Genomic DNA, 27,590 nt, shown 5'->3' on the forward strand with positions numbered 1-27,590 from the left:
AAAGGCCTGCAATCTTAAAGTACTCAAGAGGCTGAGATGGGAGGATCATGGGTCGGAGGCTAGTTTGAGTACCTAGTGAAACTCTGGTTCCAAAACCCGAGGGCTAGAGAGATGGCCCAGTGGGTAAGAATGCTTGATCCTCTTCCGGAGGACCAGAGTTCGGTTCCCAGCCCCTCAGTCAGGCAGCTCACAGCCACCTGCAACTCTAGCTCCAGGAGAGTCAACGCCCTCTTCTGGCCTCCACAGGCATGCACACATACCTGTAGGTACACATGTGCAGGCATGTACATACACATACTTACACATAAATAGAAAGAAAAGGAGGTTCGGGGAGGTGGTGGGAGGAAGAAATTAAGAAGCCAGAGAAGAACCCGGGGAAAGGACAGAGGTGGGAGGCCACGGCAGAGGATTTGGAAAGTGAGTAAGAACTCTGAAGAGGGACTAGAAACCACTGCCTTGACATCAGTCTCCCTTCCCTCCCTTCTCCCGATCCACTCACCCCAAACAAAGTTTGCCCGAGTGTACTGGCAAGGCCTCCCTTTGTAAGAGGTTAACACACAGCAGTGTGGGCCAGCTGACAGTCGTCCAAAGCCTGCTGGATGTCTTGATCACCCTCCTACTGGGTTGTTTTGCTGGATGGTCAGCCAAGGTCTCGCCCACCTCCCCCTTGCCCCCACCCCATACTCCCAGCAATGACATTTCTTTTCTGTTGGAAATGAATTTTTGTTTCTGACGGTTCAGCTCTGAGGGCATAGTCTCAAAAGCCACACTGCTCTTCAAATTCTGGCCATTTGCTTTCCAAGAGAATTAAAAAAATAAAATAATAAAATCCCATTGAACGCCAGGCGGTGGTGGTGCACGTCTCTAATCCCAGCACTCAGGAGGTAGAGGCAGGTGGATCTCTGTGAGTTCGAGGCCAGCCTGGGCTACAGAGTGAGTTCCAGGACAGGCTCCAAAGCTACACTGAGAAACCCTGTCTCAAAAAACAAAACAAAACAAAAATCCCATTGAACACAAATTCAGGGCACATTTTAAACCGTCTTTTTCAGTGTAAGAAAGCTGATCAGTGCTTGGGAGTAATGTAACTTCATTTCATCACCTTGGTTCTTGGGCTTGCAGAACATTCCGTGATTTGAGTCTCTGTCTCTCTTTCCCTACACTCCTTGCTGTGAATTGTTTTTCTTTTCCGCTGTCATTGGCTTTGGTCTTGTTTTCCATGGCTGCTGGGCCTTCAACCTGTCCTTCCCTTGGGTGCTCTGCCCTCCTGGACTGTACATGTCCCCAACCTGGAAACAAGTAACTAAAGCCCCCGACTCCCAAGGTTCTCTCTGTCCCAAGCTGGTCCAAGTAGGTAGAAACCACCCAACCTTCTGGTGGCAACAGGCTGGCTGTTCCCCTGCTGGCAGGGGAACCCTTGTTTTACATTCTACATTCCCTCGTGTCTCAACTGAGCACCAAGAGCAGAACTTGGAGGAGTGAGATGCTGGACAAGTCATTAGACTCCAGGTTTGTAGTTCACGAAGAGGAGAGAATATTTGCACTCAGGATGTCTTAGGAGTGTTAGGAGACTTAAATACAGTCCCCGTTCCCTCCCCCGCACCCCATCCCCCAGCCAAGACCAAATGCTTAGCTACCCTCAATCATTCTCTGTAGTTGGAAGTTTTCCTGAGTACCGCCCAGTCCCGCAGCCACTCAGCACCAAGTAAACACACAGAGGCTTATATTAATTACGAACTATATGGCCTGTGGTTCAGGCTTCTTCCTAGCTACCTCTTACAACTTAACCCATTCCTATTAATCTATGTCTTGCCAAGTGGCTTTGTGACTTACTGGTACTTTTACATCTTGCTTTTCCTGGTGGCGGCTCGCAGCATCTCCGTCCCTCTCCTTTCCATTCTCCATGTTTAAGGTTTCATTGCTGTGTTCCTGGGATGGACTTTCAGCCTCATAGTTTGTTTTTGGCCCAGGTAGATTGACACCTACCCCATGGAAGGCTCTCTTACTCAACCATGACTACGATGTCAGCCTGTCCATTGGATTACGCTGGTGCTGCCTTTTACGTGTGGTTCCCATTGCTTCCCAGATACTGGGCTAGAAAAGGTTCCTTTAGCAAGCCTAAGGTTGAACAGGTAGATCGGAAGAGATGAACGAGTTGATCTGATGTGAGAGGGCCTCGGAGAAATCAAACTCCCTATAGGGTGAGAGGTTTTGTCTCCCCAGAGAGAAGCTGCATCATTTCCTGGTAACAGTTGGCTTTCTGTTTTCTGTGCTAACGCCTTTGGTCTTCGGGGATCCCGGCAATCAGGAGATACCAAGTCCCTCAGCACCTTTGTTTTCTCAAGTTCTTCAGAAGCAGTCAGAAAGGATTTAGTGTCTGCCCTGCCTTGTGGTCATGTCTCTCTGGGCTGAGATGATTTCTTGCTCTAGGGACCAAGGTGGAATTGCTTGTTTTGTGGCCTCTTAGAAGCTCCCTGTTACCGGGTAACGTGTGTTCACCTGCTCTCTCTGGTTTTCTTGTTCAAAAATGCAGGTGGGGCAGGGGTGCTCTGGGGACCACCTTGGACCCTCCACAGCTTTCTTTGCAACTTCCTCACGTGCAGGTACCTCCTCTTCCCTGTGAGGGAAGTTTAGCGACCGTTCCCGCTGAGCCGGGGCTTGCTCTCCACTTAATTTCTTCCATACCAGCTCCATGTCTCGTTAAACTGACCACACGTTTGCCCTGCACATTATGTGGGTTCCTAGAGCAAGGAGGCCTGCTTATGGCTTTAAATAAAAAGCTGCTACTAAAAGCTGCCTTAGAGACCTGCAGGTAATTACCAACCACAGGTCTGTGATTTCCATGCCTGCGAAGCACACCTCTTGTTTCTTGCTTTTATCCATTTAGCTAAACTTTACCGGCATAGTATTTTGAGTACAAAGGTTTAGGGCAAGAGGTTTCCCCTCCACATCACTTCTGGGATGGAGAGGCAGCGGGATTGAAGGTATGGAAGGAAGCACTCTCCACAACTCTCTCCCCGCTTAACATCCAGGGGTGTTTAAGTAAACAGTCTCAGGCCTTTAGCCCACGCATTTCCCAGTGTAACCCTAGAATGGTCTTTGCTTTTTACATTGGGGGGGGGGTCTCTCTGGTGTTGGTTCACAAGGCCAGGTGCCCTTTCCAAAAAGGAGTCACTCTGGTTTTCAGCTGGCAAAAGCCGGTTGAGGTGATTGTCAAAGGCATGACAACAGGGGAACTGGCAGAGGAAGGGATACGATTTAGCGGCAGGGCTTTTCTCCTTGCTGGAGACCCCTGACCGCCATCTTGAGTGTCAGTGATTCAGGCCCCTCTTCATCTTTTCCTTGTCATAGAATTTAATAAGTCAATGTTCAAATAAAGTTCTGGCTTGTTATCACTGAAAGGGAATTCAAGATGGGTCTTGTGCTCCTAAGAACAGCTTAGATGCTTTTAACAGTTCTTTGTCCCTTAGGAGCTTTCTCAGTTACCTTGATGCTCTGGCCTAGACTGAGGATGCTGTGGGGTTACTCTGGCCCAGCAAAGAAGCTATAATCTCCCAGTTACTATAGGATGGGCTCTGTGTGTGAAGAAGACCTATCATATAAAAAGAAGGTTCTAGATTTTTTTTTTTTTTTGAAACAGAGTCTTGGGTAGGTCCCAACTGGCTTTAAATACAACAGGTAGTCAAGGATGGTCTTGAATTTCTGATCTTGTAGCCTCCACCTCCGAAGTGATGGGATTACAGGCATGTACCACGATGATCAGTTTCATGCAGCGCTAGAGATCAAACCTAGGCCTTTAGTGTATGTTGGACAAGCATTCTCTCGACTGAGCTACATCCCAGCCCAGGCTCTATACGGCTGTTCTCAATGATGAGTCTACCTGAAATTTAGCCATAGTCAACCTCTGAAACCCAGGAGAGAGCCTGGGCTTTGCACGTCACACCCATGCTGAGAGCAAAATCTTGAACTCCCTGAAGAGATCCATAATTATCCTAGAAGCATGGAAATGTCACTTTTTACCTTAAGAGATTTCAAAAATCACCTAGATGTAGAGGAAACATAAACCACCCAGACAAACCAACTTTAAAAGAACACGAAGATCCAATCTATCAGCTTTTCAAAATGGAAAAAATAAAAATCCCAGCAACAACTGGAAAGTATGGACTGTTTGAATTTCAAATACAGCTCTAGGAGACCACAGACAAAAGCCCCATTGTCTGAAGGGCCCTGCTGCTTCAAGGGGTCCCCATCCTCTTTGGATTCTGAAGTGGAGCAGATCCTTCTCTGCTGCCCCCACCTCACGAGGTCGAGGCTATGTGGGATATTTGGAGGAAGACTTCAAAGACTCCTGTGGGTTGACACAGGGTGAACTAACCAACACAACTCCATCACTTCAGGTCCAGCCTCCACAAAGCTGGGGAGGGTTAACTATTCATGGGGTACCCCTTGGTTCTTTTATGAGCTATCTATGGGGAGGGCAGACAGAGGGTGAGGAGAGAGGCTGGGAACTTCTTTTCCGAAGCAACTCAATGGGACCTTTACAGGCAAGGGTGGTGGCTTCTCCCTCAGAATGCCTGGCCCTCTTCCCAGTGTGAAACATTCCCCAAATATGCAGCTTTGTGAGTGTCCCAGCTGCCCGAGCAGACAGCCGCCTGCTGCCAGAGAGCGGGCACCCACGGGATGCTGGGTGTGGGGGCCTGATAGGTCCCTCAGCCAGCGCCCTGGCCTTGCCAAATGCTGGGGAGGCCTGGCCAATGCTTACGAGTCTTGAGGCTGAATCTGGACAACATTCCAACCGAGACAAGAGTTGGACGCTTCTCTGGCTACCTTTACATCCCTTTCTGCGTTTGGATCAACCCTATAAAGAGGCATCTTGGTGTACATGCCTTGTCGGTGTTTTTCCCTCGAGTCCTTGCAAAGATGGAGAGATCATCATGAGCTCAATTCCTGGGCAGACTGCTCTGAAAATGACTTAGGAAGAGTGGAGGTGACCAGCAGCTGTTACTTGGTATTTCTTTTGTTTGCAAGTGAGGAAGCCAAGGAGGAAGAAAATGTCTGGTGGATGGTAAGAAGGCCCTGGCAGGGAACAGCTGGAGACCTCTCTGGGGAGGGCTGGACTGTGTGGGCAGGAGTGTGGCTGTGTCGCCTGTCTTCGCTTTGGAAGGGTGCAGGTTGGCGGCATTGTGGGCAGCAGAGAAAGGGCGCCATTAAGGACTCTTGGGAGGGGGATGCTTCTGCAAACCTTGTTCGGTTTGTTGCTGTGACTTCCTGCAGAGCACAGTTAATGACAAGGGTCATACCCAGTCTCACCCTGTCTGGTGCTCTGGGTACTCACCCCCAAAATACGGGTTTAAGTGTCAGCCTCATGTGGCCTCAAGTTCATGTCTCCAAAGATCCTGAAGTCTTTGTTCCAAGAAGGCCACTGAGGGAAGAGCTTGGAGACCACTTGATCGAGGGTGGATTTGTGCCATTTTTCTTTTATCATCTGCTTATTTGAATTGTCTTTGCTTTAGTTTTAAGTGTGCATGGTTGTCAAAAGGGAAGGCAACCAAAAAGCCAAAAAAAGCAATTTTTAAATTAATTACAAAATATAGCATTAATAATAAATGAGCTTTGTTTCCCATGATTCAGCATCTTTTTCATGAGCCTCAGGTCTTGTTTGGAGTTTGTTCATCCACTTCATTCTACTTTGCTGTGTAGGGGTGCACTGCCCCACCCCAGAGACCTGGTGTTCTCTGCTGGCTCCCTGCTCCTTTAAGCACATCTCTGGTTTTATTCTGTTGGTCCCTCTCCAAGCTCTTCTTCAACAGTTGACGTCCATCTTGCCAAATCCAAGTCCTAATAATTAGCGTCATAGGGAGTGGAAATCCAGGAGGGATCTAGAGCCAGGCAACCTGGGGCCAGACCCTGGCTTGACCATTGGCTTGTCGTGGCGTCTTGAGCTACTCGCTGTCTTCCGTCAACACTTTCCTTCAGCAGTATTGGGTGATGGTCCTGGTGCCGCATGTGAGAGCTCTTGAGGGCATTAAGTGAAACTGTATATGTCTCAGAACTGGGCTTGGCTCCATTACTCTTTAGTTTGGGCTGCTCCTATGCCTCCCTAGCGTTTACTGGTAAATATTACTGTTAGGAAAGGCGAGGATGATCAGTAATGGTGACAGAGTAAGAACGTCACTGTGCGGATGTTCATGTTTTCTCTGACCCTTGAGGATACAAGGGGGAAACTCCAGCCACGCTGTGCGTGCAGCAGGCTCCTTTCTAACTGCTTTACCGAGACAGTGCCCATACCATGACAATCACCCAAGAGACGTGTTCTCTTCGGGGATTTGTCTGTTTGTCTGTCCCGTTGATTCTTCATCTTGTGATTCAAATATGCAGAGAGAAAAATTCGCCATTTTAACTACTTTTTTTTTAATGTACAGCTCAGGAGTGATCATTGTAGCCATGAGGTTGTGTAAACCATCACTTCTATTTCAAAATGTTTTCATTACCCTAAACATGAAAGAGTACCCATGAAGTAACAGCGCCCCAGTTTCCCCTCCTTTAGCCTCTGGTGACTACTGATCTCCCCTTGGAGTCTGAATTGACCTATTCTGGATATTTCATGGAAATGAAATCGTATTTTATTTGCCCATTATGTCCAGCTATTTGCACTTAGTGTAGTATGCTCCAGGTTCATCCCTTACAACATTATCAGAGCTTCATGTTTTTTCCATGCCTGGCTAGTATTCCACTGTGAGTTGACCACATTTTATCCAGTCACCTATACACGGACACTCGGGTTGTTTCTACCTTTGGGCTAGTAAAATAAAACTGTAATTAACATTAGCATAAAGTATTTGTTCATGTTTCTGCTTTCAAGTTGCAACGAATAGAACGGCTGGGTCATAGGTGATTCTATTTTAGCTCTTTGAAGGATCCTAGATCTATTTTTCCGTCTTCCTTTTGTGTTTTCCCCTGTTGGTGTCTCCCTCAGATTGTCTTCTGTTTCCTCTTCTCTTCCAAGCTTCATTGTACTTCCAAACAGCAGGCATGTTCTCCCTCCCAACCACGTGGCTTCCTCCCACATTTCCGAGGGAACGCCCCCTCTGTCCCTTGTCTGCTGGTAGAGCATACATCAGGGACTCTGGCCACATTCACTCAATCCTTTCATCTCCTCGTCAAGGCAGGGTAGTATTTGTAGAAGGCCATCCGTAGGTCTCTGCTGACTTAAGGCAGAGGCTGGTCAGCCTCAGGATGGCCCCAGAAGGAGTCAGATACCAAAGGCTCTACAGAGTGCTGCCTTCCACAGACTCCTTCATCCCGAACCACACCTTGTTTTTTTTTGTTCTCCATCCATTTTGTCTTGGCGGGCAATTTGGCCACCCTGTCCTGTGGGAGGGTTGTTCTCCACTTCTCATTTGCCCACAGTTTCCTCACTTTTCTACAAGCAAGTGAATTAATTAGTGAATACCCTAACAGACCGCGAGCCTGCCTCAGACCGCCATTCTGGCCGCTGGGTTAATTGTTAGCCGGGTTTCTGGCCGTCATTCATTTCACAATGAGGCTCCTAATTAATCTCCGCGCAGTTCTCACCAGAAGAAAGGCCGTTAGGGAGAAACATCCCTAATTACCATGAGAAAGGAAATGTCAAGAGCCCCGTTGAGTTTTTCTGGCATCCCTCCCTGGTCTCAGATGAAAACCCCCTGCCATTGGGTTAGGAGGCTGCCTAGCCATCGGCCATGAAAGAGCCAGTGTGAGAGCCTGGGGGCCCCAGGCTACACCCGCACAGTCCCGAGTTCAGCCTGCTGTACGTACACCCTCCTGCTCAGTAGCACCCACCGTGTTTCCCAGTTTCCAGGGCCACAACTGAGTTGGAAATTTCCTCTGCTCTCCCAGAAGCAGGCGAGCAGCTTTCCTCTGGAAAAACTAAAGGTCTCTTCTTTGTGTGTGCTTTGTACCTTCAGGACAAAAGATCCTTCATCACCGAAGTGACGTCTTAGAAACAGTCGTCCTGATCAACCCTTCAGATGAAGCAGTCAGCACTGAGGTGAGTATTCAGTTCTGCGAGGTCTCCCTTAGCGCCTCACAGGTTGGAGGCTTGGCTGAGAGCAGGGGCTGGGTAGAGGGTAGTCGGAGAGGGATACAAGAGGGAGGAGTCCCAGGTTCCAGTCTCCCTTGATACCCAGAGTCCTGCTCTCGGCCTCTAGTATCACTTCAGACAGCCTCTTCCAGTAAGGACGCAGTGGACAGTGCCAGCTGGAAGCGTACTTGTGGAGGGGTGTGGAATTGGGGGCATGCATTGGGTATGTGGTTGCCAGGATGCGGAACAGGAATGTAGCAGAGGAAGCAGACTGTGAGCGCTCAGGCTGGTACATACAGGGATGGATCTCAGAGATGGAACTAGGATCCGAGTAGCACCCCTGTTCAGAGCTATCCAGGCCAGCCCTCAGCCGAGGCTGGAAAGGCAGGCCAGCACAAGCCTCAGAAACATGGTCTCTAGTTTAGGCCAGATCACCTGGTGTCATCACCCAAGGTCTGCCACTTACAAGCTGGTGGCTTCCGTCAAGTTATCTTGCTTCTTCGGTTTGAACCTCTGTGCACAGGGGATCCTAACAGCCCCTGCATTTAATGTCCCAACTTGTGTTGCTTTGAAGTGCTCGGGGCTCAGAAGAGAGAATAACTGGGAATTTCAGGACCCATCTTGACATAAGAATTTCATCCTTCCGGCCCGGCATTAACAGCGCTCCTTTCCCACCTCCTTGGAGATGGAGTAGCTTCTTGGACATTAACATAGCCCAAGGCCCTGGCATCATCACGGCTATGGTGCTTTCTGCCCATGCTTTAGCAACTCTGACTATATGATTTTTCAAATTGGGATATGATTCATAAACCGTAGAATCCATCCACTGAAAATATGTAATTTTGCAATTTTTTTTAAAAAAAATAATGTTTACAAAGTTGAACAGATATGATCATAATCTAACTCCAAAACATGCCGGTCACTCCCTAGAACGTCCTAAACCCACTAGCAGTCACCCCTCTGCACCTTGGCTTCTCGAAACTTCTATATTTTTTCTCTCCAGATTTTTTTTCTGTTTCAGACATTTCATACAATGGCATCATACAAACGTAGCCTTTTTTGTTCGGCTTCACTTTCTTAGCTTGATGGCTTCAAGATTCCATCGTGTGGTACCATGTGTCAGTTCTGCACTCCTTTTGATGGCTGTGTAGAATCCTTTTGTGTACATATACCGCATCTGTTTATTCATTGCTTAGTTGCTGGCACGTAGGTGGCTTTCACTTTCGGGCTATCATAATTGGGCCTGTTTTGACCTACTTCTGCCTGCAAAAGTTCTAAAAGCATTGAGATGGCGATTCTTGTGAGCAAAAAAGCTGGAGGATTAGTATATGCCCAGGCAGACTGCCTAGAATAGCTGTGGGGAAAAAAAGGAAAAATAAAATAAAAAAGAAAGCTTTTTGGGGGGTGAGGGTGGGGGGGGGGGGAATCCAAGCTTAGTCCGTGGATCAGATCAGTCTGAAACAACTCTTTAGGTATGCATATTTTTCCAGCAGTGGCCTGTGGGTTTCTTGGACAGGGGTCATGGCCTGTTTAGTTCTGCATTCTCCCCAATGCAGAACATTATGTGGGGTGTATTGCACGTGCTAAATATTCACAAACCGGGTTCGGAACCTTGGTGCTGGGGGTGGTGTTTCTCCGGAGGACAGCTGGCTCCCTGCCACCCAAAGCTGGCCGAGAGTCCTCTAGCACAGACTAGTCAATTCAGTTTCCCAGCTTGCCAGGCAGGGCTCGGCCTTTTGTGTGTTGAGTGTCAACTGCTACCCCTGGAGTCTGTGTTTGGCGTGGCGTGCTTGCTCTGTGGCTTCGGAGGGAGGAATCCTGGGTAGGAATGGACGACTTTGAGGCCCTCCTTGGAAACGTGTCTTTTCTGAGGATAGCTGGGGGGACCTGGAGAGTGACCGATCCACAAATCTCTCCTGGCCTTACATAGGCTGCAGGCTGCTAGCAGACACTTTCCAACAGCTGTGAAACAAATGCTGGCCAGCTGTGAACACTGCTTTGAAAAGAGGAGGAAACTCGGGGAGAGAACGTCAACAACCACTTCTGTCTTTGGTGGAAGCCAAGCTCTAATATGGTATTCACGGGCGCACTAATAACCACAATGATTAATTTTTATGAATAACTCCTACAGCCAGGGAGGGCTTTGTCCAAAACTCCCCACCCCCACTCTGGGATGAAGAAATTAGACTCTTGGAATGAGCATCTTTGGTTGGTAGTAAGCTTCAGGCACGGACCTGGTGTAGGGACTCAAGGACCAGCTCTCTTTGCATCCTCACTTATCTGCGCCTGCGCTGTGTTTCAGGTGCGCTTGATGATCACTGACGCCGCCCGCCATAAGCTGCTGGTGCTCACCGGACAGTGCTTTGAGAACACCGGAGAGCTCATTCTCCAGTCAGGCTCTTTCTCCTTTCAGAACTTCATAGAGATTTTCACCGATCAAGAGGTGGGTTCCGCACGGCGTGTCCGCATGTGTCGGGGGTTGGGGGAGACAGGAGGGGCCCCTTTGCAATAAGCACAACTGGGATCCAAAATGACTTGGGCGTGGGCTGGATCACAGCTCCAGTGGTGGGTGGTTGGAACCACTGCCGGTGTGCTGGAGACGTGAGTGGGCAGTGGGATGATCAACATTTACAGATGGCGGAAGAGCTGGACAGCACTCCAGCAGAAACCCAGCTTTCCTCTTTTCCGAGAGACTTCTCCACAGATCTCTTGGGCTTCAGCAGGAGGTCCCTGCCCTGATCTCTGTTAGGACTTGTGCCACTTTTCCCTGGCCTGATTATTTCTAATTTCTCTTACCTCTAATGATCGGACCCTAGGTTTAGAGTGAAGCACTATGAAAAGCTCGGGGTGGATGGAGTGGAGTAATGTGGGGGTGGGGTGGGGTGGCGTGGGGGTGGGGTAGAGAGTGGGCTGAGGGCTATGTTGGCAGGAATTAGCATAGCCATTCAGCTCTGTCTCCCTGCCATGGCAGCCTTGGTGTCTCACTGGGAAGGGCCATGCTCCTTGTCTCCCTGCATTCAATCTTCCTCAGCCCCCCACTTCACAGAGGGCTCTCTGTGTGCTTGCCCTCTCAGCAAACTGCCCAGCTTCATCGATTTCACCCAGAGGCCCCGGTAGAACCCGGGTGAGATGGCAGCATTTTCCCCCTCTCCCCACACCGGAGGGGTAGACAGCCCAGAACCGTGAAAAGGAACGCTTCTACTTAGTGTGTGAAGCCGCAGCTCTTGAGGCAGAGGCTGTGAGGTCATCTGTACCTGGAGGCACATAGCACCAGCTCAGCAGAGTGAGAAAAAGGTCCCTTGCTGGCAAGTGGCTCCTTGCTCAGAGGCCTCTGGGCTCGCTCACAGATGGCCTGTCTTCCCACTTTAAGGAGGAAGCTTTGTCTGTGTCTTTCTCCAGAGCCGTGCTCTCTCTTCCTCCGGGGCTGAGCCAGACACCCTGATGCATCTCGCCCACATTGCTCAATTGCCCTGAAATGCCCAGAGAAAGAGCTACGGTTTCCCCTGTTTGGACTGCCCTGAAACTGGTGAATCAGTTACTACAATGCCAGCTCTTTTTCAAGATCGTGTTCTTAGATCATGTGCTATGAAGGGCACTGTGGCATTTAGCTGGCATTTCAGAGGTCAGCATCTTGTCCCAGGGAGGGGAGCGGGCCGTGGAGGTCTGGTAGTGTTGGGCTCTGCTGGTATGTTCAGCTCAGCCCTGCGGCCTGGGCTCATTTACATGCACATGGGGCCTTCTCGCATTCCTGTTCAGTTCTGCAGTCCTTCCTGGTGTTTGCTCTCTGCCCACATCATGGGTTTGGTTTTGTGCCATGAAAACCGAGCAAGGGAAATGTGTAAGGAAAAGCATTTTATCATCACCAAGATTTTACATAAGGAGGCGTCATGTGCCACTCATCTGGGTCCCAAGTAACCCCTCCCTTTTAAAATAAGGAATAGTTTTATAAAGTGACTACTTAAATCACTTCTAAAAGTCATGGAAATGGAGATTTTGTACAATGGGCTGTGCATGTGCCCAATTTTAGCATTCATTATAAAGAAAAAGAAAGTCTCATCTAAAGAATTCAAGTTCTAAAGAAGGGGCAACTTCTCCAGGGTCTGGAATCATTCATAAAGGTGGATCCTAACCTTATTCCACCTGGGCAGCCCTCACTGAGGCCCCAGATGGTCATATTCTTCTCTCCTACTCCACCTTCTCTGGAAGAAGTCATGCTCAGTGCACACAAAAAGGTTCTCCTGAGTTTTCTCTAATAGACTAGATCAGTAATTAGTATTAGGGTGGTGGTGGTGGGGGATGTGGAATTCATGCTTGTTCTCCTGCCAAACCAATGAGACAGCCTGTGGTTCTTTTACTTAGACATTGAAGAAAGGATGCCACAGCTAAAGTGGATTAAAGACTGCTAGATGAGGGGCTGGAGAGATGGCTCAGTGGTTAAGAGCACTGGCTGCTCTTCCAGAGGGCCCGGGTTCTATTCCCAGTGACCACATGGCAGTTCACAACTGTCTGTGATTCTGGTGCCAGGGGACCCAACTTCTTCTTCTCCTTCTCCTCCTCCTCCTCCTCCCCCCCCTCCTTCTTCTTCTTGCTTCCTAGGTAGGGCACTGTGTGCATGTGCTACACAAACAGACAGGCAAGCAGGAAAATTAATAAAAATTAAGAAAAATTACTAGCCTAGACCAATGAATATTCATGTTTGGAACTAGGATTGCTGACTGTTGCCTTGGCAGAAGGCTTGCAGGATGACTCGGTGAGGTTATTTGCTGTCCAGTCTTGCTGCACTTATCCAACCCTTGAAACATTAGAAAAGCAAACATTTCTAGGAACATTTTTTCAGCCTTTCCATAGCAAAGTTTCTTGTTTTTGTTTTTTTTTTTTTTTTTGTTTTTTTTTTTTTTTTTGATGTTGTTTTTTGAGACAGGGTTTCTCTGTGTAACAGCGCTGGCTGTCCTGGAACTCAGAGATCCGCCTGCCTCTGCCTTCTGAGTACTGAGATCAAGGTACTTGCCACCATGCCCAGCGAGATTTTTCTTTTTGTTTTATTATATCTTCAGGGAGGGACTTTGAGCCCATGTCCACCTACACTTTCCACTCATTCCCTATATTAGTCATCTTTGGTTTTACTGAGTTATCCATAAGGTCCTGTGTGTTCCCTGTCATGGTAGGTATGGGGAAATTCAAGCTTTCTGTACTGGTCATTCTTTGACACACCTCAGAGTTATCAGACAGGTGGATATTTCAGCCCAGAGTGAAGAAACGTTGTCTTGTCTAGAGATACTCATTTGTAATCCATTTGCGTGGTACGCATATTTAAAGCATAAAGACAGATGCTGTATTCTAGAGGGAGGAGCATTAAGAACCCTAGAGGCAAGCCGGGCAGTGGTGGCACACACCTTTAATCCCAGCACTCTGGAGGCAGAGCCAGGTGGATCTCTGTGAGTTCAAGGCCAGCCTGGGCTACCAAGTGAGTTCCAGGAAAGGCGCAAAGCTACACAGAGAAACCCTGTCTAGAAAAACAAAAACAAAAACAAACAAAAGAACCCTAGAGGCTAAAGTCAAAGAGGAGGCTCCAGCAAGAGGGACTTGTTTCAGGTGTTTTGTTCGTTTAATCAGGTTTCTCTAAAATGTCACAATTTGGGTAAGGGATGTAGCTCAATGGTAAACGTTTGTCTGGCATTCCCAAGACCTTGGGTTTGACAACCAGCATCAATGCGTGGGCATGTGTATGTGTGCACATGCACATGCACATACACACACACACACACACACACACACACACACACACAGAGAGAGAGAGAGAGAGAGAGAGAGAACACAAATAAATAAATACAAATTGTTGGGTGTCTTGACCTAATCTAGACATCATATTCCAGAGTCAGTAATTTGTACAGTTTCCAGTCCAGTTAATAAATACGCCTAAAAGCTTTCAATTTTCTCTAAGCATGATTAAATGTCAATGGAGAAGAAATACAGGCCTTGAGGCATTCTGCAACTTAGCATAATATGGAGATTCCCATTAAGAAAAAGAAAAGCCTTTATTAATACACTTTTAAAGTACAGTACTTCAATAGAGGACCAAGCTAGTGAGGGACCTTGAAGTTTAAGCTTCTTTGGCTTCATGTAAATCCATTTGATTGACAGCTAAAATCCCCGAGGTTTTCCAGGGATATTGTCGCTAAGCCACATCTTCCAATCCCATCCTTTTTACTTTGCTGGCTTGTTGAACCTTAACATTTATCTCTTTAGAATGCTACCCTGTTCACAGTTGCCATGGCATTATATCCTCAAGTCCAAAGCCTTCATAAACACCTTAGTTCTACCATCCCGCATTCCGTTATGCCTCTTATTCTGAAGTCATGCACAGATTTGGTAAACATCCTGCTCCATTTTCATCCCAGTCAGCATTCAACAGGACAGAAGTGAACCTTGACGCAGCCTATCACAGACCTTCCTCCAGGTTGACACTAAAGAACTCTACTTACGTGACTGCCTGTAAATCCACCTAATTCTGCTATCACACTGTTCCAAGACCCTGTTAAATGTCTTGCCAAAGCCCAGAGATACGCTGTTTACAGTATTTCCTCTTAATCAGAAAAGGAAATACAGTTTGAAATCTGTGGTTTAGAAATCAAAATCTTGTTTTGTTAATGTCTCCAGTGAAGCCTTTTATTCCTTTACCGTCTTTCCTGCATGTAATCAGAAAAGGTAATGAACAAAAGAGATGATTTTGCTCCAAAGCAGGATTTCTCCTACTCATATCTGCCATCCATTTCTGTAAGACATGGCAACAGTCCCTGTGTTTGATAGGCATCAGCTGTCATAGCTGCAAAAAGATGTCATGTGTTGAACTGACCAAGTTAAGTGCAGTATAACCTAGTGTACTGAGTCTGGTTCTGGGTTTGCTGTATGGTTGTTAGTAATATTAACATGGCTTCCGGTTCATCTCGAAGCAGCCGGTTTCAACGAACTGGTCATCATTTCCTTCCCCCTGCCGACATCTCAGATCCTTCTCACTGACCCCACCATTCACCGAATGATTGTGGATTGAGCATCACCAAGGACTGGGTATCTTAAGTCTTTCTGTTGCCCTTGAATCCTGTCCTCATCATGATACTCCTCACACAGGCCTGGAACTGGGCTATGGGAAGACTTGGGGGTTCAGTTGTGTTGGGTAGCCCCATGGCTGCTGTGAAATCCTCCTATCTCCTGCCCTGTCCCATCTGTCTCCTTGACTGGCTCTTTCCAACCCTTGTCTTTATGTCCTTGTCTCACTGGGTACAGCATGCTGATGTTCTTCCAGAATAATTAGATTTTCACTCTCTGGCTGGCTTTCCTGATCTCATTAAATCATAGTTGTCTATCCATGATGGCTGTTGGCTGTCTTTCATGCTCTCTGTCTTCCTCAGAATTCTCGGCAACCTTATTTGTTTTTGAGTCACTTTGAGTCACTTCCTGTATTTCACAGGAACTCTCTGGGGACAGGTAAAGAGATGGAAAGTAGGATAATATCCCTCAAGTCTTTTTACTTTCTCCTTGAATTAGGTGACTGTATATTTCATATTAAAAGTTACAAATTGGGGGCTGAAGAGATGACTCAGCAGTTAAGAGAACTGGCTGCTCTTCCAGAGGACCTGGGTTCTGTTCCCAGCACCTACGTGATGGTTCTCACCCTTTTTGCCCTTCATAAGCATCAGGTGTGACGTGGTGCACATATATCTGTGCAGACAAAACACTCATACATATAAAACCAAAAAATCTAAAAAATAACATTAAAATCATTAACATAAGTTAATAATTAAATAACCCCAGACACACACAGCTAGACTATGCCATCAATTTGCCTCAACTCAGATAGAGTAGATCTCAAAGATTAAAATGAACTGAACTTATTTTTAAATTTCCATTGTGGAAGACTTAGCACTTTGGATTATTATTGATTTGCCCCCTAAAATGTAAATATGAAGAGTTCTCATGTACTCTGTGTGAAAGTTAGGAATGAGAGAATCCTTATTGTGCTGAAATTATGGTAATGAGAGCCTATGTCAATTATTGGACAAGAATCCATATTTAAGAGAAATAAATAAAATGGGATAAGAAAAAAATTTAAAAGACCAATGAGATGGCGCCATAGGTAAAGGCACTGACCGCCATGCCTGTTGGCTTGGGTTTGATTCCCTCCTTACTTTTTCCCAGGATCCCCATGTTATAAAGAGAACACCAACTCCAGCAAGTTGCCCTCTGACCTCCACACACATACACCATGACAACACATACATACACAATATGAATGAATAAATAAATAAATGCAATGAAAATGAAACCTTATTCATGTTTGCTTTGGCCAGCAAATAATCTGAACAAAGATTTCCCCAAGGATGGCTGACATTTATAAAAATAGATTTGATCAGTGATGCCCTTTACCCCCGTGGGTACTTGCCATTTGCTGTGTTAGTTTTCTTAGTTTCTAAAACAGGAGTTGACGCTTAACTGTTTTATGGAACAGTATTCAGTTAAGTCAGAGGAAAGTAGCAACGCATTGTTATTATTTTGGTATTTTGTGACATCAACTGCTGTACTCAAGATTGATAGTCCAACCAAACAAAAATGACTGTTCTCCTGCAGTCTAATATAGGAAAGTTAGGCTTCTATACATTAATTACCTCTGCACACATACCCCTCACACTCCTGGCTTTGGAATGGTAGTATTCTGGAGTTCATTGAGACAAGAAACCAAGGGCAAGGGCTCCGAGCCGATGGCTCACGAATGGCCATTTGTTTTGGCCCTGAATCATTTGCATCTGGATGTATACCCCTTGTCACTTGATCCTCTGAACTGATGGGTGAGATTTGCTGAAACAGAAGTTTGGAGCGGATGGCATGATTTGCCTTTGCTGAGCCAAGACCAAGAAACACATGACCTTGATATTGAAGAAAGAAAACTGTTTCCGTAAACCATACTTTGTGTTGGTCCTGATTCGGTTTTCCATGTTCCCTTCCTTGGGAAGTAATGAATGGTATCTTGAAAAATGTGTAAAGCCAAATGAGATCCTATTCACTCACAGCCAGTTTGTCCCGAATCCACTGAGATTATGGAGAGAGCTGCGAGTCACACCTTGAAATTATTTATTTTGATTTTTTTTCACCTTGGAGTTAAACTTAAATGGAGGAATGAATGTGGCCACTGGTTTGTATAATTGCCAGACCACTTTGTCATCATGGCTTCAATAGGAGCATTTGTGTTTGGAGAGGACCAGGCACTTAATGAGCGTGGGTGCCAGAACCTAGTAATTCGCCATAGTAGTGGGAAATCAATAACTTCCTGTCTCTTAAAGGAAAAAAAAAATCAAACTTTTTTTCTCCTGTGCCTATTGGGTTAAGAAAAGCAAGGTTTTATTCTTATCAGCTCTTGGAGAATTTTATACAATGTATTTTGATCATATTCACCCCCTCTCATAACTCCTCCCAGAGCTGCCCCTTTGCCCTACCGATTAACATTGTGTCCTCTGTTTCATTTTTTTTTTAACCCACTTTCTCCAATGTATGCTGCCCATCTGTTCTTTGATGTGTGGGCTACCACTAGGGTATGATCGGCCAAGGGCCACGTCTTCAAGAAAATTGGCGATCCCTTTCCTCGCAGTTGCTCCTTAGTTAGCAGGGGGACTTCACCCCCAACGTCCCACCTCTCCATGCTGGCATTTTGTCTGGCGTAGGCGAAGGTCAAGGTTTCTAACTCATGGCGAAATGATGGATACAGCTCTCTCCTGTGATGGCCTAGGATTTGTTAACGAGCACTTTTGCATGGCAAACACCCAGAGGCAGCATTCAAATTGTTTTTATAACTGCTGCTGTGTAGGGCACCAATCCCCCAGATGGTTCCCGGTTTTGAACCAGAGGGAGGGGGGGGGGGTTCTGGAGCAAGGCTATACCTATGGGGAAAGGCTTCTAAAGCAGAGGTCAGGAGGTGGCAGAGGGTACATACGGGGACTCGGGGCAGAGGCTATCCACCTTCCAAAATGCAAATTTATCAATATTTTAATCAGAACTGTGGCCCGATTTTTGATATTAGCCCTATGTAAAGTCAGTGATCCTGAAATAACTAATAATGGATGGGAGTGATGGATCAGCAATGATGTCACTTAACCCCTTTCTTCCTTTCTCTTTTACAAACCCAGATTGGGGAGCTGCTAAGCACCACCCACCCTGCCAACAAAGCCAGCCTCACCCTCTTCTGCCCTGAGGAGGGAGACTGGAAGAACTCCAACCTTGACAGACACAATCTCCAAGACTTCATCAACATTAAGCTCAACTCAGCTTCTATCTTGCCAGAAATGGAGGGACTTTCTGAGTTCACAGAGTATCTCTCCGAGTCTGTGGAAGTTCCTTCCCCCTTCGACATCCTGGAACCTCCCACCTCGGGCGGATTTCTCAAGCTCTCCAAGCCCTGCTGTTACATTTTCCCGGGGGGCCGGGGTGACTCTGCCCTGTTTGCCGTGAACGGATTCAATATGCTGATTAACGGAGGGTCCGAAAGAAAATCCTGCTTCTGGAAGCTCATTCGGCACTTGGATCGTGTGGACTCCATCCTGCTCACCCACATTGGGGACGATAATCTGCCTGGCATCAACAGCATGCTGCAGCGGAAAATTGCAGAGCTGGAAGAGGAACGGTCCCAGGGTTCCACCAGCAACAGTGACTGGATGAAGAACCTCATCTCCCCTGACCTGGGGGTTGTGTTTCTCAACGTCCCTGAGAATCTGAAGAACCCAGAGCCCAACATCAAGATGAAGAGGAGCATAGAAGAAGCGTGCTTCACCCTCCAGTACCTGAACAAACTGTCCATGAAACCAGAGCCCCTATTTAGAAGTGTCGGCAATACCATCGAGCCTGTCATCCTGTTCCAAAAAATGGGAGTGGGCAAACTCGAGATGTACGTCCTCAACCCAGTCAAGACTAGCAAGGAAATGCAGTATTTTATGCAACAGTGGACTGGTACCAACAAAGACAAGGCTGAACTGATCCTGCCCAATGGTCAAGAAGTAGATATCCCAATTTCCTACTTAACGTCAGTCTCATCTTTGATTGTGTGGCACCCAGCCAACCCTGCTGAGAAAATCATTCGCGTTCTGTTTCCTGGAAACAGCACCCAGTACAACATCCTGGAAGGACTGGAAAAACTCAAGCACCTAGACTTCCTAAAGCAGCCACTGGCCACCCAAAAAGATCTCACTGGCCAGGTGCCCACCCCCACAGCGAAGCAAGTCAAATTGAAACAGAGGGCTGACAGCCGAGAAAGCCTGAAGCCGGCTACAAAGCCTCTCCCGAGTAAATCGGTGAGGAAGGAGTCCAAAGAGGAATCCCCTGAAGTCACAAAAGCTAGCCAAGTGGAAAAAACACCTAAAGTTGAGAGCAAAGAGAAAGTAATAGTGAAAAAAGACAAGCCGGTGAAGACAGAAACCAAACCTTCAGTGACAGAAAAGGAGCTGCCCAGCAGAGAGGAGCAGTCCCCTGTGAAAGCCGAGGTGGCCGAGAAGCCAGCCACTGAGAGCAAGCCTAAAGTCACCAAAGAGAAGGTGGTGAAAAAAGAAATCAAGGCAAAACCCGAAGACAAGAAGGAGGAGAAGGAAAAGCCCAAGAAAGAAGTGGCTAAAAAGGAAGACAAAACGCCACTCAAGAAAGACGAGAAACCCAAAAAGGAAGAGGTCAAAAAGGAGGTCAAAAAAGAAATCAAAAAAGAGGAGAAGAAAGAGCTGAAGAAGGAGGTTAAGAAGGAGACACCCCTGAAGGAAGCCAAGAAGGAAGTCAAGAAAGAGGAAAAGAAAGAAGTTAAAAAGGAAGAGAAGGAACCCAAAAAGGAAATTAAGAAGATCTCCAAAGACATAAAGAAATCGACTCCTCTGTCAGAAACAAAAAAACCAGCGGCATTAAAACCCAAAGTAGCCAAGAAAGAAGAGTCCACCAAGAAGGAGCCTGCTGCTGCTAGCAAGCTCAAGGACAAGGGGAAAGTTAAAGTCGTTAAGAAGGAAGGCAAGACCACAGAGGCAGCTGCCACAGCCGTGGGCACCGCGGCCACCGCGGCTGCTGCTGTGGCAGCAGCTGGGATAGCGGCCGGTGGTCCTGCCAAAGAACTTGAAGCCGAGAGGTCCCTTATGTCATCCCCTGAGGATCTAACCAAGGACTTTGAGGAGTTAAAGGCTGAGGAGATCGATGTGGCAAAGGACATCAAGCCTCAGCTAGAGCTCATTGAAGACGAAGAGAAACTGAAGGAAACCGAGCCAGTGGAAGCCTACGTCATCCAGAAAGAGACAGAAGTCAGCAAAGGTTCTGCTGAGTCACCTGACGAGGGCATCACTACTACGGAAGGGGAGGGGGAGTGTGAGCAAACCCCCGAGGAGCTGGAGCCAGTCGAGAAGCAGGGAGTGGATGACATCGAGAAATTTGAAGACGAAGGAGCTGGTTTTGAAGAATCCTCCGAGACCGGAGACTATGAAGAGAAGGCGGAAACTGAGGAGGCCGAGGAGCCAGAAGAGGATGGGGAGGACAATGTGAGCGCAAGTGCCTCGAAGCACAGCCCCACGGAAGATGACGAATGTGCAAAGGCTGAGGCGGACGTGCACATCAAGGAGAAGAGGGAGTCTGTGACCAGCGGTGATGACCGGGCCGAAGAAGACATGGATGAAGCGCTTGAGAAAGGAGAAGCTGAACAGTCTGAGGAGGAGGGTGAAGAGGAGGACAAAGCAGAGGATGCCAGAGAAGAAGACTATGAGCCTGAAAAGGCTGAGGCTGAAGATTATGTCATGGCCGTGGTTGACAAGGCTGCGGAGGCTGGTGTTGCTGAGGAGCAGTATGGATTCCTGAGCACACCAACCAAGCAACCTGGAGCCCAGTCTCCTGGCCGAGAACCTGCGTCTTCAATTCATGACGAGACTCTACCTGGAGGCTCAGAGAGTGAGGCCACCGCTTCTGATGAGGAGAACCGAGAAGACCAGCCCGAAGAATTCACTGCCACTTCTGGATATACTCAGTCGACCATTGAGATATCTAGTGAGCCTACTCCAATGGATGAGATGTCAACTCCTCGCGATGTGATGAGTGATGAGACCAACAATGAGGAGACGGAGTCCCCATCTCAGGAGTTCGTAAACATTACCAAATATGAGTCTTCGCTGTATTCTCAGGAATACTCCAAACCCGCTGTGGCGTCATTCAATGGATTGTCAGAGGGGTCAAAAACGGATGCCACGGATGGGAAGGATTACAATGTGTCCGCCTCTACCATATCACCACCTTCATCCATGGAAGAAGACAAATTCAGCAAGTCTGCTCTGCGTGACGCTTACTGCTCCGATGAGAAAGAAGTGAAAGCCAGTGCCGTGCTGGACATCAAAGACATTTCAGATGAGAGACTTAGCCCATCCAAGAGCCCATCCCTGAGTCCTTCTCCGCCATCACCCATAGAGAAGACTCCCCTGGGTGAACGCAGTGTGAATTTCTCTCTGACACCCAATGAGATTAAAGTCTCTGCAGAGGCAGAAGCGACATCAGTCTCCCCTGGAGTGACCCAAGCAGTAGTGGAGGAACACTGTGCCAGTCCTGAGGAGAAGACCCTGGAAGTAGCATCACCATCTCAGTCTGTGACTGGCAGTGCTGGCCACACACCTTACTACCAATCTCCCACCGATGAGAAGTCCAGTCACCTACCTACAGAAGTCACTGAAAAGCCGCAGGCAGTTCCAGCCGGTTTTGAATTCAGTGAGGCCAAAGACGAGCATGAGAGAGCTTCCATAAGCCCCATGGATGAGCCCGTGCCCGACTCGGAGTCTCCCATTGAGAAAGTTCTGTCTCCCTTACGCAGCCCTCCTCTTATTGGATCTGAGTCTGCATATGACGACTTTCTCACTGCTGATAGCAAGGCTCTTGGCCGATCTACCGAAAGCCCCTTTGAAGGAAAGGATGGGAAGCAAGGCTTCCCAGACAAAGAAAGTCCAGTGTCTGACATGACTTCCACTGGTCTTTACCAAGACAAACAGGAAGGGAAAAGCACAGGCTTCATACCAATAAAGGAAGACTTTGGTCCAGAAAAGAAAACCAGTGATGTTGAAATCATGAGTTCTCAATCAGCTCTGGCTTTGGATGAAAGGAAACTAGGAGGAGATGTGTCTCCAACACAAATAGATGTCAGTCAGTTTGGCTCATTCAAAGAAGACACCAAGATGTCCATTTCAGAAGGCACCGTCTCAGACAAATCGGCCACTCCTGTGGATGAGGGTGTGGCAGAAGATACTTACTCTCACATGGAGGGTGTGGCCTCAGTCTCTACTGCCTCGGTGGCCACAAGCTCATTTCCAGAGCCAACCACAGATGACGTGTCTCCTTCTCTGCATGCTGAAGTGGGCTCCCCACACTCCACAGAGGTAGACGACTCGCTTTCGGTATCTGTGGTGCAAACACCTACCACTTTCCAGGAAACAGAAATGTCTCCATCTAAAGAAGAGTGCCCAAGACCGATGTCCATTTCTCCTCCCGACTTCTCCCCTAAGACAGCCAAGTCCAGGACACCAGTTCAAGATCACCGATCCGAACAGTCTTCAATGTCTATTGAATTTGGCCAGGAATCACCTGAGCATTCCCTTGCTATGGACTTCAGTCGACAGTCTCCAGACCACCCTACTGCGGGTGCGAGCGTGCTTCACATCACCGAAAACGGGCCAACTGAAGTGGACTATAGTCCTTCTGATATCCAGGATTCTAGTTTGTCACATAAGATCCCACCAATGGAGGAGCCATCCTACACCCAAGATAATGACCTGTCTGAGCTCATCTCGGTATCTCAGGTGGAGGCCTCCCCATCCACCTCTTCTGCTCACACCCCTTCTCAGATAGCCTCTCCTCTTCAGGAAGACACTCTCTCTGATGTGGTTCCTCCCAGAGACATGTCCTTATATGCCTCACTCACCTCCGAGAAGGTGCAAAGTCTGGAAGGAGAGAAGCTCTCTCCAAAATCCGATATTTCTCCACTCACCCCACGAGAGTCCTCACCTTTATATTCACCTGGCTTTTCAGATTCTACCTCTGCAGCCACAGAGAATGCGGCGGGTCGCCAAACCTCTTCCCCACCATTGGATGCTGCCTCTGCAGAGCCCTATGGCTTCCGTGCCTCAATGTTATTTGATACAATGCAGCATCATCTGGCCTTGAATAGAGACTTGACCACATCTAGCGTGGAGAAGGACAGCGGGGGGAAGACACCCGGCGACTTTAGCTATGCCTATCAAAAGTCCGAGAAAACCACCAGATCTCCAGATGAAGAAGATTATGACTATGAATCATATGGGAAATCCACCCGGACCCCCGATGTGGGTGGCTATTACTATGAGAAGACAGAGAGAACCATGAAGTCCCCATGTGACAGTGGGTACTCCTATGAGACCATCGAGAAGACCATCAAGCCCCCAGAAGACGGTGGCTACGCCTGTGAAATTACTGAGAAGACCACACGGACCCCTGAAGAAGGTGGTTATTCATATGAGATCAGTGAGAAGACCACACGGACCCCTGAAGTGAGTGGCTACACCTACGAGAAGACTGAGAGATCTAGAAGGCTCCTGGATGACATTAGCAATGGCTATGACGACTCTGAGGATGGTGGCCACACACTTGGAGACTGTAGCTACTCCTATGAAACCACTGAGAAAATTACCAGCTTCCCTGAGTCTGAAAGCTATTCCTATGAGACATCTACAAAAACAACACGGAGTCCAGATACTGAAACATACTGTTATGAGACCATGGAGAAGATCACCAAGACCCCACAGGCATCCACATACTCCTATGAGACTTCAGACCGATGCTACACTACAGAAAAGAAGTCCCCCTCCGAGGCACGCCAGGATGTTGATTTATGTCTTGTGTCCTCCTGCGAATACAAACATCCCAAGACGGAGCTCTCGCCTTCCTTCATTAATCCAAATCCTCTGGAGTGGTTTGCCAGTGAAGAGTCCACTGAAGATTCCGAGAAGCCCCTCACTCAGGCCGGAGGAGCCCCTCCACCTTCAGGAGGGAAGCAGCAGGGCCGACAATGTGATGAAACTCCACCCACCTCAGTCAGTGAGTCAGCCCCATCCCAGACCGACTCCGATGTTCCCCCGGAGACGGAAGAGTGCCCGTCCATCACAGCTGATGCCAACATTGACTCTGAAGACGAGTCAGAAACCATCCCCACCGACAAAACGGTCACCTACAAACACATGGATCCACCTCCAGCCCCCATGCAAGACCGAAGCCCTTCTCCTCGCCACCCTGACGTGTCCATGGTGGACCCAGAGGCCTTGGCCCTTGAGCAGAACCTAGGCAAAGCTCTGAAGAAGGACCTGAAAGAGAAGGCCAAGACCAAGAAGCCGGGCACGAAGACCAAGTCCTCTTCTCCTGTAAAGAAGGGTGATGGGAAGTCCAAGCCCCTGGCAGCATCCCCCAAACCAGGGGCCTTGAAGGAATCCTCTGACAAGGTGTCCAGAGTGGCCTCTCCCAAGAAGAAAGAATCTGTGGAAAAGGCAACGAAGACCACCACCACCCCTGAGGTCAAAGCCGCACGTGGAGAAGAGAAAGACAAGGAGACGAAGAATGCCGCCAACGCCTCCGCGTCCAAGTCAGCCAAGACCGCCACAGCAGGTAGGTGGGGGTCTCCCTTCACAGACCATGGTTGCGTTTGCGCTCGACGCTTGTCTACTTCTCGGTGTGGCTTTTTGCTGGGAAGAGCAGGGAGCAGGGACTGTTCTTCACCTCCCCTCTGCCTTCCTCTTCTGCCCAAAGGTACACCTCTTAGCCCAGTGCGGCTCCCAGGCTTAGAGATAGCAGAGTATGTGGTCCAGGGCTGCTGGAATCCGTCAGGTGGGATTGTTGGGTTGGTATCGTTCTGGACAGCAGCTGCAAAGCCTGATTGCAAACTTTCAAAAGTAAGAATGTATGTCTCTGGCTGTTCAGGGAGACTTCAGGCACATTGGCCATAAAGATCACATTGAGATGATAGGCCAGGAGCTCCAAAGGCCTAGAGCAAACCAGAGGTCCCCTAGCAAACTTGGAATGTTCAGTCTAGGCACAACATTTATTTCTTCTGAGAAGTTTAAAATGTAAAATTTAAAAATTCACATTTTTTTTTAAGCCATCATTTGGGCAACATGTATCCATTGAAACATCTGCTGTGTTTTCTCACCTGCTCATGAAGAGTAATCCAGTTGACCAGTAGTGTCTAGTACAAAGAGAAGGATGCATTAAAGGCTGTTTCTTCTTCCTTCCTACCCATGGCCTGACTAACACAGTACTTTTTCAGACTGGATTTCAACTCAACAGGAGCTAAATAAAGATGTCTGGGGGCTCCCCATTTGCCACGGACACACAGCACTCTCCATTTCTTAGCAGCGGCTTGAGGTTTTTGGTTTGGGAGATAGGTTCTAGCCTCATAGCCCTGGCTGGTTATGATCTTGTGACCCTCCAGCCTCTACCTCCTGTTCTGGGGTCACAGGAGTGCACCACCAGAACCGGTGTGAGCAGGCTTTTGACGGGACGGCTCCTGGGCAGCACAATTCCTCCTGTGCTTTAATCACATCTAGTAATACACTTTGTTTGCATCCCATAATTACCCAGAAATCTTCAACCACAAAAGAATACATTTATCCAAACGTGTAAAGCAAAAGCTCAAGTTAAGCATTTCCTTGATATAATGAGGGAAAATCCAAGAGACCAACTTCTGGGGCTTTCACATCCAGCACCCTTTAGGACATATTAGTTCCAGCCTCAGGTTTTTATTTTGACATCAGATTTTGTGAGGCTTGGCACTTACACAATTCAAATAGAAAACAAACTGAATTTGGTCATGATCAGATTAAACATAAAACTACCAGATAATTAACTCCCTGTCTTAGAAGAGTTGACAACCATCTTATACTTAGGAGAAGGCATGAAATTCATCTAAATAGGAAGAAAAAAAAAAACCAGCTGAAATTTGCTAAAACACTAGCTCATATAACTGATTAAGTGTTTTTTCTTTTGGCATCTGAAGAGGTAAAGACAGTACTGTTTCGATAGTTTTGTGGGTAAATGCACTTGCCACTCAAGCTTGGCGACCTGAGTTCAATCTCTGGGTGCCAATGTGGGAAGTTAGCCCCTCTGATCCCCACATGTATTCTGGCATGCATGCGCCCCTGTACTCATTCACACTTAGATTTCTAAAGCAGGCAAAAGGAATCATAAATTGACTTTGAACACAAACCTAGGTGGGCATTTGATAGCTTTGATGCTTGGTATATTTGGGTAAACCATTTATCGATGATAAGGATTTTCCTGTTCAAGGGAAAATTGTAGATATCGCTGACTGCTAATTCATTACATCATAGAGGATACTCCGAACACCTGACCCCCCTCTTGTCACTTCTGTGGTTATAGGTGTGTGCTGCCATGGCCGGCTTCTAAGTCAGAATTCTTAGGGGGTCCTCAAATGGATAGCTTGAGGCTTTTCAACCCAGAGTCTCTCTCTCTCTCTCTCTCTCTCTCTCTCTCTCTCTCTCTCTCTCTCTCTCTCTCTCTCTCTCTCTCTCTCACACACACACACACACACACACACACGGTCTCCCAACTTACTTATAAAATGAATTCACTTATCTAAATACAACTCTAGCCCATTCTCACCATCTCCACCCCACCCCCCAAGTAAAATGGGATAGCTGATGGAATTCACAGGTGTTTTGACTTTGGGACGGGCAGTTTTTAAACTTTCCCATGGAGAAAGGAAAGACTCGGCATGTAGAATCTAGCTGTTTTGAATGGCTTTGCAACAGTGACCTGAAACCCACTATCATTTGAATCATCTGGGGTGAGCAGATAGTGGTGTCTAAGTCAGATTCAGCAAGATGAGGCCAGCATCAATAATGATCTGCAGTGATTCTGACTATGTGGCAGAGTGCTGTTCCTTCCTTCTACTAGTGTTTCCAGAATACTAAACCAAACAGGGATGTTGCTGGTCATTTTTTAAAAACTCTTTTGGCTCTTTGCTCTTTTGGGGGGCCCACCACCCAGATCCTAAATAAACCACACATGGAGGTTTATTCTTAATTATAAATGCCTGGCCTTAGCTTGGCTTATTTCTAGCCAGCTTTTCTTAACTTAAATTATCCCATCTACCTTTTGCCTCTGGGTTTTTTCCTTTTCTTACTTCTATATATCTTACTTTCACTCTTACTCTGTGGCTAGCTGGGTGGCTGTCCCCTAGCATCCTCTTCTCCTTGTTTTCTTGCTTCTCCTTCTTTTTCCTCGCAGATTTCCCTTTCTATTTATCCTCTCTGCCTGCCAACCCTGCCTATCCTTTCTCTTGCCTACTTATTGGCCATTCAGCTCTTTATTAGACCATCAGGTGTTTTAGACAGGCAAAGCAACACAGCTTCACAGAGTTAAACAAATGCAACATAAAAGAATGCAACACATATTTGCATCATTCAACAAATGTTCCACAGCATAAACAAATGTAACACATCTTAAAACAATA

The 27,590-nt window shown here is 47.4% G+C and overlaps 1 protein-coding gene across 1 annotated transcript in view; it reads left to right on the forward strand.

Annotated features, from left to right (window-relative positions):
* Map1b (microtubule associated protein 1B) overlaps window positions 1-27,590 on the forward strand; it is a 101,248-nt gene that overhangs the window by 65,579 nt on the left and 8,079 nt on the right. Inside the window, exons 3-5 of the mRNA XM_028871716.2 lie at window positions 7,944-8,026; window positions 10,362-10,502; window positions 18,232-24,724. Coding sequence (XP_028727549.1) covers window positions 7,944-8,026; window positions 10,362-10,502; window positions 18,232-24,724 — 6,717 coding nt within the window. The remainder of the gene's footprint in view (window positions 1-7,943; window positions 8,027-10,361; window positions 10,503-18,231; window positions 24,725-27,590) is intronic.

Source organism: Peromyscus leucopus, chromosome 11, assembly GCF_004664715.2.
Source record: "Peromyscus leucopus breed LL Stock chromosome 11, UCI_PerLeu_2.1, whole genome shotgun sequence".
Classification (NCBI taxonomy): Eukaryota; Metazoa; Chordata; class Mammalia; order Rodentia; family Cricetidae; genus Peromyscus; species Peromyscus leucopus.